This window comes from Stenella coeruleoalba, assembly GCF_951394435.1.
Source record: "Stenella coeruleoalba genome assembly, chromosome: 2".
Lineage (NCBI taxonomy): Eukaryota > Metazoa > Chordata > Mammalia > Artiodactyla > Delphinidae > Stenella > Stenella coeruleoalba.
Window position 1 is genome coordinate 31266704 of NC_137147.1, and position 20167 is coordinate 31286870.

At 38.0% G+C, this 20167-nt stretch overlaps 1 protein-coding gene across 4 annotated transcripts in view; it reads left to right on the forward strand.

The window, feature by feature from the left end:
- SYNJ2BP (synaptojanin 2 binding protein) overlaps positions 1 to 18598 on the forward strand; it is a 51818-nt gene extending 33220 nt beyond the window's left edge. Inside the window, exons 3-5 of one of the 4 annotated variants that reach the window (XR_013825363.1) lie at positions 6582 to 6677; positions 9296 to 16139; positions 17984 to 18598. Coding sequence is in view for 1 of the 4 variants with exons in the window: in XM_079908340.1 (XP_079764466.1) it covers positions 6582 to 6677; positions 9296 to 9436 (237 nt within the window). In the remaining 3 variants the exon portion in view is untranslated. Of the gene's footprint in view, positions 1 to 6581; positions 6678 to 9295; positions 17516 to 17983 lie in introns of those variants that run through there. The other 3 variants (XR_013825364.1, XR_013825365.1, XM_079908340.1) reach the window with 3 other exon arrangements.
- The last annotated feature ends 1569 nt before the right edge of the window (positions 18599 to 20167 follow it).

Consider the following 20167-nt stretch of genomic DNA (forward strand, 5'->3'; position numbering starts at 1 on the left):
TTATAGGATACAGATTAATGTTCCATTTTGACCAAACCTGTTATATAACAGAATGGCATGGATTGGGCCATTAGTCAGCTGCATTTCCTATTCTCTTCAAACAGAATTCTTACTTTGGTGAATAAAAGAGTTGAGTAGTCATCAACATATATTAACTATTGTATTTGATGGCCTGCAGAGCACTGCCAGGTGCCATGGAAAATTAAAAGAAAATGAAAGACCAGTCTGTGGTCTTAGATCAATGGGGAAGACCCACCAGAAACCCTCATCCAATCAGCTACAGAGACGTTGAAATATACAGAATCCTTTAGACCAAGTACCTTTAAGGAAGAGTCTTTGTCTTCTCATCTCTATCTGCAGCATGTAGGCCTGTAGCTGGAACAGAGTAAGCATCTAGTAAATTATTTGCTCTGTGAATGAATTATAACTTTTTTGGTTTGGCTTGATTAATTGGAGCTAGATAATCTATTTTTTTTCTTCAACTTTAATGGAAAGAGAGGACCCCTCCCCCCAAATTGTAATTCACTTCAAGATTTTGGGGGAAAATGAAAATATCCAGAGTATAATCTGAGGTCAGTGCTTATTAAATTGAGCCCATTCTTTCTATATTTTATACACCTGTATTTATATTATCCTATATAGTTAGTGCTCCAGTAACTCTTACATTATCCTAAGATAATGTTAGATTATCCTAAGGCAATCCAAAATTATTTATCATCCAAGAAAACATATTTTAACTCAGTTTACTCCTTTCCTAAGGCAAGAAATAGGAAACTCATAGATTGATAACAACCACAGTTAAAGCAAAAAATTGTATGACTCCCCATCAGTTAACTAGAATACCACAATCCCAACACTCTGAACATTCAGTTAACAAAATTTTCTAGCATGTTGCAAATCTGTCATATCTCAAGTTTAATATAACTTATAATATCATGAATTAAGGAAACTGAAGTAGCAAGTTTAGCAGTATTCTAAAATTTCTCAGTTGAATGAATAGCTCTTGATAGTAAAAGTGAGGTCCAAGGAATCTGGCCTTCGCCTGGGAGCTGATTACAAATGCAGAGTCTCGGGAAGCTCCTCAGACCCAGACCCACTGAGATAAAAATCTGCATTATAACAGATCCTTGGGTAAGCCCATGAATAAAGTTTGAGAAGCACTGCTGTAGGCAAGTGTCTTTCAGACATTTTGAATTATGACCCATAATAGGAAATACATGCACACACACATAACTGAAGCAAAGTTTAACAAAATAATACCTATTTCTTCTATATATGATGCATTCTAATATTTTGTGTTTTCTTCTAATTTCACTTACTTAAAATTAAATACTGGTCTTGACCCACTGGATTGACTTCACTATCTTTTGGAATGGGTCAACAGACTTATATTTGAAAAATCACTACTCAGTAAATGGAAAATCACTGATGGAATCTGTGGATTAAGTAGGCTGGGTGTGGAGAAGACTCAGGCAGTTTAGATTAAAGCTAACTCAAACTTCACCAGATTGCTAGGATGGGACCTAATAATTTGCACTTTTAACAAGTTCCCAAGTTAATGCTGCTGGTCCTGGGACCATACTTTGAGAACCTCTGGTCTATATTAGTAAGGATGGTGATAAAGAGAAAGTGGATTCCACATATATTTAGGGGTAAAAATCTACAGAACTTGGAGGTTAGTCAGTATGAGCTGGAATCTGTAAAAGCAGTTAGAGGAGGTAAATATTGGAAAGCAAATTTGGCTTTGGAGTAGAGAGATATATTGTCAATTGAAAAAGAATCATCATTTGTTTTATAGAGCTGGTTTACCTCCAGCATACTTGGACAAAGGATGAGAAATGGTTCTTTAAAAAAGAAACTCCCTTTGCATTTCTAAAAGGCCTCTTTTTTTTTTTTTTTTTTTAAGCAATTAGAGTAACTGACCTCATACATTAGGATACCTTTAGAATTAACTAGGAGGGTTGAAAGGTATAATTGGCCTGTGCTCCTTTGCCTGATGTCACCCAATGTCTTTCTTCCCTGCTAGCAAAAGTAAACTCACATGAGGACCAAGATTACACACTGAGTCATTGGCAGCTAGAGCTGCTATTAGAGTCTAGGCCTTTCAGCTTTGTGTAATATCAATAAATGTCACCCAGGCTTTGTGTAGTTATGGCTTTTGCAGAGTATACTCTGCAGCCAAACCTCAGGAAATCGTGTGGCATTTATTATCCTCAAATGTTGTTCAGAGCAGTATTCAGGTACTATAGGGGTGATAATGATGAGTTGAGATCCAGCCTAAGTTATTTACAGTCCAACGTAAAGTGTTACAAGACAGTTCAGTTTGAGCTTTAAGATAGTTACATAGTATGGAGATTCAGGAAGTAAATCATTCACATCTAGTGCAGTTATCTAGAAAGGCCTTGTCAATGAAGTGGCACTTAACTAAATTGCTTTTTTAATGTGAATGCCACTTCAATATATAAAATGAATAAAAATACTAACATATAAACACCATGTGTCTTCATACAACTCTAAATTTTTTTAAACGTATAGTATAACACATAAAACTGAAACTCCAAAACCAATAAAAATTTAATTTACAACATTAATGTGATGGATAGTGATAGGCTGCAGAAATAAAATTCTTGCTTACGATGTAAATTTCTAAAGTTTAGTGTTGTTAGTGAAGGTTTGGGGGCTGGGCTGCTTGAGTTTGAATCCTAGCTTTGCTACCTCCATTCTGTATGTCCATGGAAAGGTTGCATAGCCTCTCTAGTTTTATTACTTATAAAATGGGGTTCCAAACTTACAGGACTATTGTGAAGATTAAATAAGTTAGTACATGTAAAATGGATAGACAGCTCCAGACATGATAATAAATATACAGTGATTCCCGGCTATTAAAACTGACGGCTACAGCAAAGATTATTTTGAGCTCAGTATTCCTGTCATTGAATGTCATGTAGTGACTCAGTTTTCCCACTTGGATTCATATCATTATGAAACTTGGCTCTGTTATGGAGCTATGACATCTTTGGCATTTGTTGACAAGACTGCATCACTAACTTATTTGTCTGCCTCTGAGAGAAAATACCTATTTCTTTACAATGAGAAATGCAGTTACCCTATGGGCAAGTTTAGTTACGTGAGTATTCCCACTACCATCAGCAATCTCATACCTATTCTCTCTCTACCAGGAATTAACTAGAAAACTGAGTCTTAGAATTCACTGTGATGGTTCTAGAAATTCTGTAGTTCTTTCCCTTTGACAAACCTACCGGCCAGAAAACCAAGACATAATCAGAAGGTGGCTTGGTAGCATGAAATCACAGTCTATCAACTAGAAAACCCTGTATTCATTTCTACACTATATAGGTAGCATGACTAATCGTATTTAAGATCAGTCTTGGGAGATAAATAGAATTTTTTAAAAGGGAAAGGTATTCAGATGATGGGTATAGCTTGAGCCCAGGTATGAAGGTAAGAATATATGTTTTATGTCCCAGGATCAGTGAGTTGTGTGATTTAGCTAAAGCATAGGATGTATGAAAGGGTAATGAAAGATTAAACTGGAAAGGTAGGTTTCCAGTCCTTCATTTCCTGGAGGACTTTGCGTACCAGAATGAGAAATCAGGCATGCACGCTTTCCTCCCCTGCTCCCGGTTTTGTGTTTGTTTTTGAGCAATAAAGTGGCATGAACAGAATTATACTTCAGGAAGATTGATCTGGAGACGTAATGTTTGAATAGGTTAGAATGAGGGAGGACCCAGAGGAAAGTAAATTAGAGAGAAGGCGATCCCAGTAGTTCAACTAAGAGTATTCATAACCTAAAGAGAGGGGCAATAGAAAGAAAATAACATATGAGTAATGTTATTATGTTAGACTACAGGAGTTGCCAATATATTGTATGTAAAGATTGACAGAGAGAGTTTTTAAATATTACCAAAATTTTAGTCTGAAGGAATGGTAGTGTCAATAAGAAAGAAGTCAGGATAGTTTGGTTTTGTGGGAAATAAAAAAGAGGCTTTGGATATGTTGAGTTGGGGTCTTAACAGAATATGCCCCAGCTGGCAGAATAGGTACCCAGCAGGAAACCGGCAAATCCAGAAGTAGAAGTAGGGATGAAAATGTGGGAGTTGTCTAGCAGATTATAGTTGAAATTGTGAAAATTCACCATGGGAGAGAAGAGGACAAAGGACTATTGATACTGAGGAATATTTACTTACCTTAAGAAGGAAGGAAGGGATACAGAACAGTGCAAGAACTAAGAGATCCAAGTGTTCATAAGCTAAGACAAGAGAGAACTGCAGAAGGGAGGAGGTGGTCTGAACACTGAAAAAGGGCTATAGGATTTGGTGGTTGGAAGTTACTGCTGACCTGCAGGGGCAGCATGTTCTTCCCTGCCCGCCCCCCCCACCTCACATACTAAGAACACAAGGAAATAGAGGGAGCGGATGGTGAGGAAGTGGAGACAGTGCATGAAACAGTTCTTTCAAAAAGATTGGCAAAGAAAGAGGAGAGAAAGAAGATGGGAAGAGGGTGATGGTGGGTTCCAAGGAATACTTGTGTGTGTGTGTGTTTTAATAGATGAGGGTAACTTTAGTTAAGAAGGAGCAGAGAACAATAATACTTAAGGAGTCAAGAGGGTAAGTGACTGCTTAAGTTCTGTCAGGAGGCTGGAAGGAACATGATCAAGAGCACTAGTAAATGGGTTAGCCTAGATAAAGGACTCTAATTCAGAAGTAAGGGGGAAGCAGCACTAAGAGAGATCAGGGAACTGAGGGGAAAGGAAAGAAAGTGGAGAGAAGTGTTTGTCAGAAGTTCTCAGTATTCTCAAGAAAGATAAGGCAAAGGAATCTGCTGAGAAGAGAGATGTGATTGGAGTTGGAGTTTGATGGTAGGAAAGGTCTTGGAACAGCTACCACTGCATATTTATTAGGGAGTTCACCAGATGAGAAGGGTTGTAAGGATGCAGCAGGAGCCAGCTAGTATGCGTCTGTGGTAGAGAATGTGACTGTGTATCTTTCTCTAGGAATATTAAACACACTGATGACAAGGAAAGTAAATGCAGTGTGTTGCCCAGGACTGGAAAGCTGGCAGAAGATCGTGGGGATGAGGGATTCTAATAGTTTTCCAAGTGCTTTTTTGAAATAATAGGAACTCCTAGATGTGTAAAATGCTTTGATGAGGATAAAGGGGGAATTCACAGAGGTATAGGAAGTATGAAGAAAGTAGAAATTGTTTTTTTTTAAGAATTTGAGATATTGGAGCTGTAGCATGCCTAATGTTGAAGTTGAAGGCTTATGCCAATTGGCGATTAGAATGGAATAGAGCAGGAATTCTTCACTTTGGAAAGGTAGACAGTTTATAAGGCCAAAGTGTTGATAGATTAATTCACAAGGATATTGGCAGGAAATAGCGTGGAGGGACAATTTTGAACCTCTTGGAGAAGGAAAACTGTGACAAGGAAGATGAGAAGGTTGAATAAGTCAGTGACTTGATCTTCAGCTGAGGAAAGAATAGCTGGTGAGTCAAGGTGGAGGAATAATCGTGCAGAAGGAGCAGTAAAAGGCCAGGGCACTTTAGTCTTCCTTCCAGGATATAAAACCCCTATAGCCCTAGCTTCTACACTTACTATGACTTTAGGTAAACTACGTAGCCTTGCTAAGCTTCAGTTTTTTCATCTGTGAAAACAAGATAAAAATAGTGTCTACCTCATCGGATTATTGTGATTACTCAGTGAGATAATGTATGTAAAACATATAGCACAGAACCTACCAAATATATTAGATGTTCTTGCTGCCGTTGCTGACATTGACATGTATAAAAGATACGTAGATTTTGCATAAAGTACGCTATGCTGTGTCACTGATTGCAGCATAGAATAGATACCACTTGTGGCCAGTGTCACTCCTGACACTGAGCAGTGTTAATACCAGAGTCCTTCACATCTCTCACCTTTAAGTAGTAGGACTCACCTTCACCGAAACATTTTAGAAGTTTGTATCATCACAGAAATACGGTTTTTAGTAAATTTGAGGAGGATAGGGATATCCATGGAGTCAAGGGAAATTGTTCAAAAGAAAACAAGAACAATAGAAGGAGCTAGTAGATTTGTACCACATCAAACTAAACTGTGGAAGAGCTTCTCAGAGTTGTATTTCTAGAGCTGAAGCTGGCCATGCCAGGGATTAGACGTATAAAGGATAGAGTGATAACCTGGGAGACCATGTTAGCTGTAGGGAAGCAGGCTGATACTCGTGGAAGACATACATATACAGTAACAGAATCCCAAGTGTCAAAACAGGGCAGGCAGTAGGAGCTCAGAAAAAGGAGAGATTCCTTTTGTTGTTGTTGTTGTTGTTGTAAACTTAGGTACTCTTCAGATGGCCCATGTAACCTCAGTTCTAGGAAAACATAGCTTCAAAAATGAAAAAAGTTACTCTGAGTTCTAAGTAACTTTACCCCTTCTTCTAGCCCTTGGAATTTGCTCTGTAGGAGTTTGTTTTTTAAATCTTTGGTCACATGAAAGTAAATCTTTGACTTCTGAGAGTTCACATTCTACGTCTCTTACTACTTTTCCTTGCTGTTTTTGGCAGGTAAACGGCCAAGACCTAAAGAACCTGCTGCACCAGGATGCTGTAGACCTCTTTCGTAATGCAGGCTATGCTGTGTCCCTGAGAGTGCAGCACAGGGTAGGTGTCATTTGCTGCCGCCAGGCTTTTGTAACGTTGTGAATAAACCATGTGGTGTAATTTTCAGTGGTGTGTTTGGCTTTTTTCCTTTCACCGTCATTCTTTTGAAAAACCTGTCTGGCACAGGCAGGGGTCTTCTGAGACTTCTGCTTATCATTAAAGGAAATTTATAACAGTATGTTTGCAACCCAGGTCCTGGCTTCAAGGTAATGTGCCCTAAAGATAAAGCTTGACAACCAAATTAAAATAAATGGGGAAAAATACAACCAGAATCAATTTTATTTCTTACTAGGGAAGGAAATATATGTCTGCCCTTGAACATTCTTATTTATGAAACTCTAAGTGCAACGATGGTGGGTTTTTTGATACCCACTATGTGCTTTTCCCTATCACCACAACGAACCCTTTTCTTATCAACTTGGGGATCCTCTTGACCAAAGTTCTAGTGCTCAAAGGGGAGCTCCAGGAAAAAGGAAATGGGATTCAGAATTCAGTCAAGTTAGCACCTATTCTACATCCATTCCTTAGTTCCTAGTGTTTTATAATTTGGATAATGAGAAGAGAAGCCTGAGTGGACATAATTCCTCCCATAGCACGAAGGACTTTGGAATGCATTTACAACACAGTTTAGTTGTACCTTTAAAGTTACTCCCTCTTGAACTGATGCTGTCTTTGCTTCATTAACTCCTGAGTGAGGCTTCAAAGTTCAACAGGAGATAGTTAAAAAAAAGTGGAGAGGGCAAGGCACGAAAGATATCTGAGAAAACAGCTGGGGTTGCAAGCAGAATCTCAGCGTGCTGGATTAGAAAACAGGTTGATAGGAGACATTGGTATTCAGCTGCTTCTGCCTTGGCTCTTCTTTGTTTCGAAAGCATGGGAGAATGTATGCAATAGGTAAAGGCAAGCAAATATAGGCATACGCTTTAGATACGATTAGAGTTCTTTTTGAAGGCATGTGAGAAGTGATTTCCAAGGTTCATTTTTTAGGAAACTTCCATAAATAACTCCAAACAAAACAGATTCTTCTGGTCAAGGAATTGGCCTAGCCCTAAAAACCATGTCTTTCTACTGAGTGTGTTCTCTCAGGACATCTCATCAGGAAATGAATGAAAGATGTAGAGGTGGGATAGAGGATAGAAAAGGTAGTTTGTTCAGTCTTGTCTTTCAGATTGAGGGCGTCAGAGTTTCATGGATTGTAATGAGGAGATTAAATCTAATTAAAGATGGCATCACAGTTGCTGCCACTTACCTATTAAAAGTTAATGTTAATCTAATTCGAAAAGATACATGTACCCCAATGTTCATAGCACTATTTACAATAGCCAGGACATGGAAGCAACCTAAGTGTCCAGATGAATGGATAAAGAAGATGGGTGTGTGTGTGTGTGTGTGTGTGTGTGTGTGTGTGTGTAATGGAATATTACTCAGCTGTAAAAAAAGAATGAAATATTGCCATTTGCAGGAACATGGATGGACTTAGAGATTATCATATTAAGTGAAGTAAGTCAGACAAAGACAAATACTGTATGATATCACTTATATGTGGAATCTTAAAAAGTGATACAAATGAACTTATTTATGAAACAGAAATAGACTCATAGACATAGAAAACAAACTTATGGTTACCAGAGGGGATAGTGGGGGCAGAGGGGGGAGAGATAAATTAGGAGTTTGGGATTAACATATACACAGTACTATGTATAAAATAGATAAACAAGAACTTACTGTATAGCACAGGGAACTATATTCAATATCGTGTAATAACTATAATGGAAAAGAATCTGAAAAAGAATATGTATATAAGTGAATTACCTTGCTGTACACCTGAAACTAACACAACATTGTAAATTAACTATACTTCAGTTTTAAAAAATGGTTTAAAAAAAAGGTAATGTTAAGAAAGGCTACCTTTTACAAAATTGATTGAAATAAAGAAAGACCACCAGCCTCAAAATGGAATGCTTAGGCAATGAAAAATTATAACTGTTAGGATATGATTTATTTTTACTTATTTACCTTTGAGTCTTTTACTTCCGTTCCATATAGGTTTCACCTTTATCTTTGCCTAGTATTACAGAATAGGGGATGAAGGACAGGACCCCACCTTCGGAAGGAGTGGGTACCTTTTGGGAATTGGAAGTATTTCTAAATAATGGCATTGCACCTGTGTTAACATTGCTCAGATCTGCTCTTATTGCACTCTGATGACTGATAATCTTTCTAGAAAGATGGACACACCCTGCCCCTGGCCAGTAATTTCCAGGCTCCCTATAGGATCAACAGGCTTCACCTCATACCTTCATTTTCCTGGTATGATACACATATAGCTTGGTGGAGACAGTACAGAAATAGAAAGAGGTTATCTCAGGGGTCCCTTTAGGTCAGTAGCACAGCAAGGTTAAATGCCTCCCCATCAGATTTATTTTGTTTCCAAAGAATTGGTGAGATTGTTGTATCAACTCAGGACAAACAGAGAGGACTCCTGTTCGATAGTGCTTGGGGTTTGCAGCTTTGGGTGGTATAGAGACTGTAGACCTAGGTAATGTGTCAACTTGGACATTTCAGTTGTGGTAAACACACATTGGTCACTACAGTTAACATTTTTCTTCCCCTTCCAGTTACAGGTGCAGAATGGGCCTCTAGGACATCACGGTGAAGGGGAGCCAAGTGGTATTCCCATAACTGTGGTGCTGGTGCCCGTGTTTGCCCTCATCATGGTAGCAGCCTGGGCCTTCATGAGATACCGGCAACGACTTTGAAAGGCTTGCTTTCTTCCAGTGCTCCCGGAGAAGAAGATACATTTCTCTCTTTCTCTCACCCTCCTCCCCTGCCATTCTCCCATAACTTTCCCTCTCTCTACATAGCCAACACACAATTTAAAGAGACTGCTACCCAACCAGAACCTTGCTGCTCAAAATCTCTAAATCCTCATACTCTGGTGGGAGAGTAAAGGCATTGTTTGAAGGAATGCTGAAAGAAGGACTTGCTTAGAACAAATGAAGAGTTATATATTTTACTAGGACCACCAATAGAAGTTCAGCTGCAACCCAGAGAGGGAGAGGTCCAGTCTTCCCATCACCATGCGTGATTCCTTTTTTCTTACCTGGCATGTGTCAAAGATCAGCTGTAATAAGAGGAAGAAAGGATTTTTCTCTTTAATGATCTTCATTGGGAAGTTTTTGTGTCCTTTATTTAATTTCTAACTACCTACTTGGGCACCTACTTTGTATCAAACAGAGGTGAATGAAGAGAGAATTTCTACTTTTTTAAGAAAGCAAAAAAAATACACACACACACATACATACACATATTCATATATGATAGTATAATAGTGATGCCTTATGGAGAATTAAAGAGAAATAACTCTGGTTTCTGGGTTTCTGATGTAAGAATTAAGGGATAATCTTAATTGAAGAATTCGATACATAGCAGGAGTGAGAGAGTGAGCCTTAAGAGAGGATGCAGCTAATTAAAAATCTTAGAACAATATTTCTTCTCATAATAGCTGCGGTGAAGTTGAGGTAAAATGACATAATCCAGCTTTGTGCAAGTCAGTCTGTTTAAAAAACTCGGGAGATGTAAATATAAACCTTACTAATCTCTGGGCTACCCTAGTGACTGTTTTGGTACCTTACAGACCTGATAAAGGATCAGCTGGAATGACTGTGGTCAGAGCTATAACTATGACGATGGGGCCAAACCAACCCAGTGAAAAAACTCAGGCTATCTACCAGTCTTGTTTCGACTAACAGGCAAAATCTGAGAAAGGGACTGCTGCCAGCAGGATGGGCATGAAATCAGCTCTGCTTCAATTCAGTTAAGTTGAAAGGATTTGGATTGCTACTGTTTTTTGAAAGGTTCTGAACGCTGGTTATGGCTTTTAATGAATAAATCATTTTGCGGGGAAGGCTTAGAAAAGAGTTTTGTTTGTTTTAGCGGCTAGGGAAGTTTGGTGGATGTTTCAAGGAGAAGCCTTACGGATGAATGGACGTTAGGGAATACCAAGGAGATAAATGAGGTGGGAACCCTCCTGTTCGTGTGGTATTGAAGGTTGGTTTTAAAGCACTAAGGAGAGCTGAACCAAGACTAATTTTCTGGCTTAAAGAAAATCATTTCCATCCTCTAAGTATACTGGCCAGGCTATAGGCTTTATATAATCTTGACAGCAAGAGTATGAAGACTTTCCCTCAGGCAGTCAGTTGTGTCCAATTTTTAGCATGGACCATCTGGTAAGAATTTTATAAATGTTGATTGGACATCAGCTTTGTTATGACTTTTACAAAGAAGCAAAATACTTAGCCTCCATTCCTAAAGGGTTTTTTTTTTTTTTGGTTCCAGTTGGGAATAGAACACCTTTACACATAAAATAATAAACAATTACCTCCATAGGCAAGGCAATGTAAGTTAGTGTCAAATTTATATTGCAAACCAAAGGGAACGGTTACTGAGAATAGAGGCACTTGAGAAAGTTGCATGGAGGAAGGGAACAAGTTAAGGACCCTTGAGGAGCTCACAGTCAAGAGAATTCATAAATAGATGAGAAGTTAAAAGTATATCATCAGGTTAAGTAATAGTTGAGAACAATAATAAAAGAAATGGTACTTTTCAGAGTATGATGCAGCTACAAAGACGTGCAGACACATTTTCTTTTTTTTCTTTTAGGAATTCAGAAAAAGAAAGCTGTCACGTAATGGCATCAGGCCAGAGTGGAAAGGGAAGGCTTTTAAAAATAAAAACCCCAGTTAAGACCTTGCCTCTGGGTCACCTATTGGTATAAGAAGAAACTTGCTGTAAACAATCCTAAGAGGATTTCTGCCTTCAGACCTGAACTGTTCAGTACCTCTGAGACTCACTTAGACAACTGCATTCAGTATTCCAGTTCTCACCTCAACCAGCCCCTCTGTGGAGGCACAACCTCGGGTGTCCTCCCTGTATCTGGAGGAATGTGCAGCAGCTTCTGCAGTGGGCCTGCTTTCCTCCCAGGATTCCTTTCGGGGTTTGGACATTAACTCCTGAGAGGACCTTGAGACATACAAAAGGAAGCAAATGGCAAGCAGGAAGGAAAGCTATTTTGTTTTTTGTTTGTTGGTATATGTAAATAAAAACACCTATCCCATCATTGGTAGAGGTTTTGCTTTGGTTGATAATAGGGATTCCAATGCACTTTAATAATTCAGGTTTTCTCTGGAATTAAATAGCATTTAAAGATCAATATAGTAAAGGTTTAGGCAAGTATGCTACTTCAATTATATTCTTATTTCTGATTCTCTAGAAAATTAAATTATTATCATAGATGAAGTATTGGAGTCCATTGTAGGTCATTAAAAAATGCATCCTATTTATAGATTGACTAACATTTCTATCACTTTATCGATTGTAGGTAATATTCTTCCCACCTAAATTACTATGTTCAAAGTTTTAAAAATTGAATGAAAATCTTTTTTAAGACATTTACTTAAAACACTTTGCTACATTTATCATCCTATATTATACATACAATTCTAATAAGACATTGTTTGCTTCAGTCGTCTCTCTTTTCCTGCCAAGTTTTAACCAATGCTATTGATTTAACTTAATCACACCATCTAGAATGTATAATAGAAAAAGGAAATTAATACCTGTTACTACATTCTGTGCCAGGTACTAAACTAAACCCTGATTGGTAACACTGTTTCTTCATGCCTCACAACTCTGAAGTCTAAGTATTGTTAAAAAGACACTAAAGAAAAGAGAATAAATTGTTCTACTAAGATTACATAGGTGGTAATAGTAGAATCAGGATTTAAACTCAGGACTTCAGGTGCCACCACCAATATTTCCTTACTGGCAGTGGTTCTCAAAGTGAGGTCTCTGGACAAAAACATCAGCACTACCTGGGAACTTGATAGGAAAGCAAATTCTTGGGCTCTACCCTAGACCTACTGAATCAGAAATGGAGTAGGGCACCCAGCAATCTGTTTTAATACTCCCTCCAGGTGACTGATGCACATTAAAGTTTGAGAATCACTGCTCTATGCCAATAGTCACCTTTTTCTCAGGTTAGAATCACCCAGAGAGCTGATAAAAATTCTGTTGCCCAGGCTGCACCTAGATCAGTTAAGCAGAATCTCTAGGGGTGGGAATAGGGCAGCAGTAGAACAGAGTTCATGTAATTCCAGTGTGCAGTGTCAGGAAAAACAAAAACGCTCTGGCATTTAAACCTAGACACTATTTAAATTATTGAATTACATACGGGCATTGCTCCAGCCAAAAATGAGAATTGCACTTGGGCCTTTTTGGAGCCCAGCTCTCATTAGCTTCTGCCTCAAGTATAGATGTGGAATAAGAAGTGGAGCAGTATTTGGCTTCTGATTTGCTAAGGACTGACCAAACTCCAGCAAAATGTGTTAGCGTGTCAGTGTGTGCCTCTATTAAATTGAAACCAAATCATAGAACATTGGAGCTAAAAGATTCTAGGATGAATCTGTCTTAAAGATGAGAAAATCAAGGTTCAGAGATGTGAACTAACTTAACCCAGATCAAAGACTTAGTCTGTGGCAGAGGTGCCCTTTCTGTCTCATATATATGTCTTGAATGTATCCACTATATGAACATAGACAAAGCTATCCTTTTTATCTCAGTCCACTTCCATCTTCTTTCTTTGGGCCTTGAATAAAGATCAGAAGAACTGACAGCTGAAGGGTATTGCAAGCATCATGCAGAATTGGGAGATTACACAGAGTAATCTGAGAAAGACCTTGTATCAAATTCAATCAGATGAGTTCTTCTGAGACTAATTCCAATAGTTCAAAACTAGAAAAGTATTTTTTTTACATTGGACATTGTTTTTGTTGTGTAGATAAGCAATTTTTAAAATATTTTTTAAAATGAAACATAAGGTTCTCAACTATGTGGGGGAGTAGAGTTCATGTAATTTCATGTGAAGACAATAAACATTTTATTATAACTATTTTAGTTGAAATTTATCTTTGGACAGATGAGAGTTTTTTTCCTCATTCAACAAATGAGTGCCTACTATGTGCTAGGTGCTGATAATATAAATTAAATATGGTCACTCTAAGCTGAAATAGCTCATTATCTGAAAGTGGGGGAGTATTTGTTGGTGATCTTGATGTTAAAGTATTTTTCTGATATCACCTAGAAATAGTAGATTGAGTTGTGAAGCTCTTTACCTCTCATTTATAATAGGTTTACAGTTGGTTGGTATCCTGGGGTAAGCCCCTTTTGCTGTTTCTGTTTTTATCTGCAAATCTTTTTGAGACAAGCACTCACATCCAAAAGGGCAATTGCTACCAAAAGGAAGACAGTATTTTAAGGAATTCTGTTCTGATCAGAACCAAGTCCTTAACAGCCATAGTCTCTTGCCTGATGTTGATATTTATAGAGAGACTCCAAAGCACTTGATCTGCTTACCTGATATACTTGACGATACTGTAATAACCTATATGATAAGAAAGCATTGTTGTGTCTAAAGAATCAAATTATAGCAACCACTAGGTCCTGTTTCTAAATGTTTTCCTTACTGTTCATATTCTCTTTCTTTTTGCAGGGGAAAGGGGGAAAGGGAGAGAGCTGAAATGTGGTTTCAAATGCAAGTCAATCATAAACAGAGTCATTTACAAAAGAACTTTGTATTTACTGTAATCATTAAATTGCTTGACCAGTCACAGGAAAATGGGTGATCCTTCCTACTTTGCAGATTTGCGAATGGAATCACAAAATTGAATCCCATTTTAATTCTGTATCGGCAATGCTGATTTGAATGAGTTTCTTATTACTGTTTTTGACGTTGAACGTTGTTTTTATTGTGTGAAATACATGCGCATTTTACCCCCAAGACATGTTAGTCTTTATAAGATTATTTTCCTTATGAACCTTATTTTATTTTGCTTCCTTTCTACTTTGATCCTAACGTCATATTGCATGCCTGGATCTAAAGAGCAGTCAGTTTCTCAGATCAAATAGATGCCCTATAGCAACTTGGAAGACATATGGAGATAAAACCATATTTTCTAAGGAATACCATTATAAATTAAATATGTTAATGATGCCATCAAAACAGATAATAATCTCTCTTAAGCTTTTCTATTTGATACCAGATACAGTACATGAAATTATAGTGTATCTAACTGTGCCTAACTTAGTATTGACATTCAACAAAAACTTGTTGCATTTGTCAGTAAATCTTTACCATCTTTTCCACCTTATTTTGGGGATTGTTGAATAAATATCTCCTTATTTAACCACCAACTTCCTGGGGTAATACTCTGACAGAGCAATGGAAAGAGAAAAGAAAGAAATCTAAATGATCAGTTTGAGGCTTAGCTTTGACATAGAAGATTAGGAGATAAGGATAAGGGCTCTATCATGTACTGCTGATAATAATTGGCTAACAATTATTAAGCTCTCATCAATTTATTTCTATCTTAATCTTATTTTAGCTACTGTGCTAAGCCCTTTACATGTGTTTATTTAAGCCTCACAACAACTCTATAACTGCTGCTGTTATCCCCATTTTACAGATGAGATAAGCGTCAGACATAGATTAATTTGCCTGAAGTACACAGCTATTAAGTGCCAGAGCTGGGATTTAAACTCAGGCGGTTTAGCTCCAGAACCTACATACATAACCATTACACTATGCTGTCTCTACTCTCCATGGTTCCAGGCACTACATTGGGCCATCCTTTTCCATAACTTATAAATGTCAGTGAATTCTCACAACTATGCGAGTCAGTATCAATAATTCTATTTTTATAGATAGGGTAACTCAAGGCCTAAAGAAGTTAATAACTTGCTCAAGATACATTGCTAATTAGCGCCAGACGTGGGAATTTCCTTCAAGCCAGTGAGGAGTCTCATTTCTCTTCCATCATTCCAGGAAATTAAAGTTTATTATACTGAATTTGGTTCAACCATGCTAGCATAGCCTTCCATTATGGATAATAGGGAATTGACTGCATTAGGTTAAATGTTCTACCACAATAGCAGTAGTAGTACCATTCGTTTTATACAAAGTTTGAAAACAATTACCAACATTTGCTATCTGACTTGTCTTCCCTCCATCCCCCAAAACCTTACAAGATACATAGAATACAGAAAGGGGTTTGTGCCACAGGATGTGAAAGGACTTGTCAGACTGAATATTGACTTTTGCCCAAGTTACCTTGTATATAGCTGACTCTGATATGAAAAGTCATTATTGCTGCATCATATGACTTACGCAAGCACCAGACCTGGAGTCAAAGTGCTAGTGTCTAACTGTAATGTGTACAGAATGGCCATTTTCTCCCTTGATGGGCAAAGAAGGTATGTAAGTTATCAATTACATAACAAACCACTGCAAAACTTAATGGCTTAAATTTTTAAAAATTCTTTTCAAAGAGATTCTATGAATTGACTGTTTCTTCTGCTACCACCTAGAGTCACATGGAACAGCATTCATCTGATGGCAGAAGAACAGTAAGTAGTCCAAGATGGCCTCTCCCTCCTGTCTGGTACTTAGTGCTAGCTATAGCCAAGGGTGCCTTGCTTTTTCTCCACATGGCCTCTCATTTTCCAATAGACTAGATTGGGCTCTTCATAGCAGTGGAAGGGGGGGTTCTCAGGGAATTGTTCTAAGAAGGCAAGTCCCAATGTGGAAAGCGCTAGTCAAGCCTTTGTACTTGTCACACTTGCTGATGTTTTATTGGCCAGACCAGGCCATGGCCAAGCCTAGAGTCATTATCGGATGGGACCTAAACGCCACCTCTTGATGGAAGCAGTGCAAAGAATTTGTGGTCATTTTTAATCCACAGAGGAAGAAACCCAACTTCAAACAGCGAAGACCAGCGTTCAGCAAATTTTTTCTCAAAGGACAAGATAGTAAATATTTTAGGCTTGCAGGCCTTGGGTCTTTGCAGTTTTGGTATGAAAGCAACCATAGACAATATATATGCAAAAGGGTGTGGCTGTTTTCCAGTAAAACTTTATTTACAAAAACTGAGGTCCTGCTACACTATAGTTTGAGGACTGCTGCCACAGACTATCGCAGGTTGAGATAGACTTCTAAGAGTGAAAACGAGAGAAGAAAGCTCCCAAATGTTGATCCCTTGGAGTCCCAAATTAGGAGCATTGACACATTTCCTAGGAAAGGCTCTTTTTAAGAATCTCTTATTCTACAAGAAAGAGAAGCCAGGGAAAGTTCAATGAAAATTTCCCCTGCTGTAATTTTGGAAATGAAGGGTGACCATTGTCAGACTTCATGAAGCACCCATCATAGCCAGGATACCATCCAAAATTCAAGGATTCACATAAAAGTTAAAACAATATTAAGAACTCACCAGGCACTTTATGGAAGTTATTTCATTCCATGCTTAAATAATGTTATTAGATTGAAATTATTACCCTATGATAAAGATGGAAAGATAGAACTTTGGAGGTGTGAAGTTAACTGTCTCTAGTTAATATCATTATTAATGTTAAAACCTAAACAGTCAAGGTTTGAAACCAGAACCAGAATATTTTCTGGCTCCTTATACTCCACCACATTGTCCTTGCCTTTTGAGTTTGGAGGAAAGTAATCTATGTAGAAAAATAACTTACTGGAAAAATTATTTGGTACTAGTCACACACACACACAATAGTGTCTCTTCAGATGCAGAAAAAAGATAGGGAATAAGAAAGGATTGGTAGTTTTCTCCTACCTGTTTTAAATATTGTGCATTAATAGAATACTTGAGGTATAGTAAGGCCAGAAGATCAGGAGAAAACTGACATTGAAAAGATAGTTTGTTACTCACAGTTTCCAAGAAAAGAGGACACACTGTGCCATGGGGGCCACACAGGGAAGCACTGATGCTGGTCACAAAGCAGAGGGAGAGGGAGGAACTGTGGGCAAGAGACTTTATTGTGGTTTCCATGAGAAGGAACAGACAATGCCAGGTAAGCAGGCTTAGGATTGGCTAGTTTGAATAATGTCAGTGGTCTCTGTGGCATAGGGGCTGTCCCTAGCTATCTGGTACCTGGCCTTGGGGGTGATTAGGGCATGTGGATAATGGCCCTAAGTGTGAGAGCTCAGAAAGGAGGTAGTTGGAATGTGGGCTCTGGATTGTCCGGTTTGTATTTGAAAACTGCACTCATGGGAGAGTTGTTTACTATCTCTAAAAATTGACTAACACTGGGAGGAGTAGTCCATTCAGGGTCAGGAAGGCCCCAGATGTCAAAGCATCAAAATACAGAAGATAAAAAACACTGGTTACACTGCCACTACTACTATAGTGGGATCTCTGTCCCTCTAATTTCTGCCTTTACTCCCAAACCTACAGAAATGACTGAGATAGCCAAAGGTAATCAGAACTATCTAGAAAATAGCCAAGAACAAGGAAGGAAGCAAAACAACAACACAGGGTTCTGGTTCAAGATGACAACATAGGAAAACCCTGATCTCATTTCTTCTCACACACTGAGTCTACAGCTACCTACAGAACAATTTTCTCTTAAAAAAACCTAAAGACTGGCTAAGTGATGACCACATCAGGCAAACAAGAGGAAAACCACCTCAAACTGGGCGGGAGGCTGGGATACAATCTTGCCATAAACCCCATCCCCAGCACAGTGGCACACAACCCAGAGAAAACTCAAAACCCGAGGCTTCTCCCTGAGGAGCAAAGGGTTTTATTTCCACATCAGTAACCTCAACTTTTAGGACCTGCACCAGAGAGATGACCCCCAACATCTTTGAAAACTAACGGGACCCACAAGACTGTAGTAATCTGGGAGACATTTCTTAAAGGGCCCATGCACTTAGAAGAGCACCAGGGCTCAGCTCATCCATCAGCCAATCACACCCAGACTTAAAGTGAAAGAGGCTCGAAGATCAGGAACAAGACAAGGATGACCACTATCACCACTTTTATTCAACATAGTATTGGAAGTCCTAGCCACGGCAATGAGACAAGAAATAGAAACAAAAGGAATCCAAATTGAAGAAGTAAAGCTGTCATTGTTTGCAGATGACATGATACTATACATAGAAAATCCTAAAGACACCACTGGAAAACTACTAGAACTCATCAATGAATACAGTAAAGTTGAATAATACAAAATTAATATACAAAAATTTGTTGCATTTCAATACACTAACAACAAACTATCAGAGAAAATAAGAAAACAATCCCATTTACAATCACATGCAAAGAATGAAATACCTAGGATAAAATCTAACGAGGTAAAATGACTGTACTCAGAAAACTATAAGAAATTAATGAAAAAAATTGAAGACAATACAAACAAATGGAAAAGATATACCATGCTCATGGATTGGAAAAATTAATATTGTTAAAATGAACTTACTACCCAGGGCAGTCTACAGATTCAGTGCAATCCTTATGAAAATACCAATAGCATTTTTCACAGAACTATAACAAATAATTCTGAAATTTCCATGGAAATACAAAAGACCCTAAATATCCAAAGCAATCTTGAGAGAGAACAAAGCTGGAAGTATCACACTTCCTGAATTCAAACTATACTACAAAACTACAGTAGTGAAAAACCCACATTTATACAGAAATTAACCTACAACAAAGGAGGCAAGAAAATACAATGGGGAACAGATAACCTTTTTGGTAAATTGTGTCGGGAAAACTGGACAGGAACATAGAAAAGAATCAAACAGGACAACTTTCTCATCCCTTATGTATAAATAAACTCATAATGGATTAAAGACTCAAATGTAAGACCTGAAATCATAAAACATCTAGAAGGAAACAGAGAGTGCATTCTTTGACATTCTTCTTAGCAATGTATTTTTGGATATGTCTCCTTTGACAAAGGAAACAAAAGAAAACATAAACAAATGGAACCTAATCAAACTAAAAAGGTTTTGCACAGTGGCAGAAACTATTGACAAAGTGAAAAGGCCGCCTAATGAATGGGAACAGATATTTGCAAATGATATATCTGATGAGGGGTTAATATCCGCAATATACAACTAAACATGAAAAAAAAACCAATAAGCTGATTAAAACATGGGCAGAGGACCTGAAGAGTTTCCAAAGAAGACATATAGATGGCCAACAGGCACATGAAAAGATGCTCAACATCACTCATCATTAGAGAAATGCAAATCAAAGATACAATGAGATACGACCTCACAACTTTCAGAATGGTTATTATCAAAAAGACAAGGAACAACGAGTGTCAGCGAAGATGTGGAGAAAAGGGAACCGTCATGCACTGTTGGTAGGAATGTAAATTGGTGCAGCCACTATGGAAAATAGTATGGAGATTTATCAAAAGCTAAAAGTAAAACTACCATATGATCCAGCAATTCCACACCTGGGTATATATAAAAAGAAAAGGAAAACACTAATTCAGAAGGCCAACAGCTGAAGTTTCTGTGGAAATGCTAGAGGCCAGAAGAGAATGGCATCTGGCATCATATATTTAAAGTGTAGTAAACTTAAATGAGTATAATCTGTAAATATATTGAATCACTGTGTTGTACA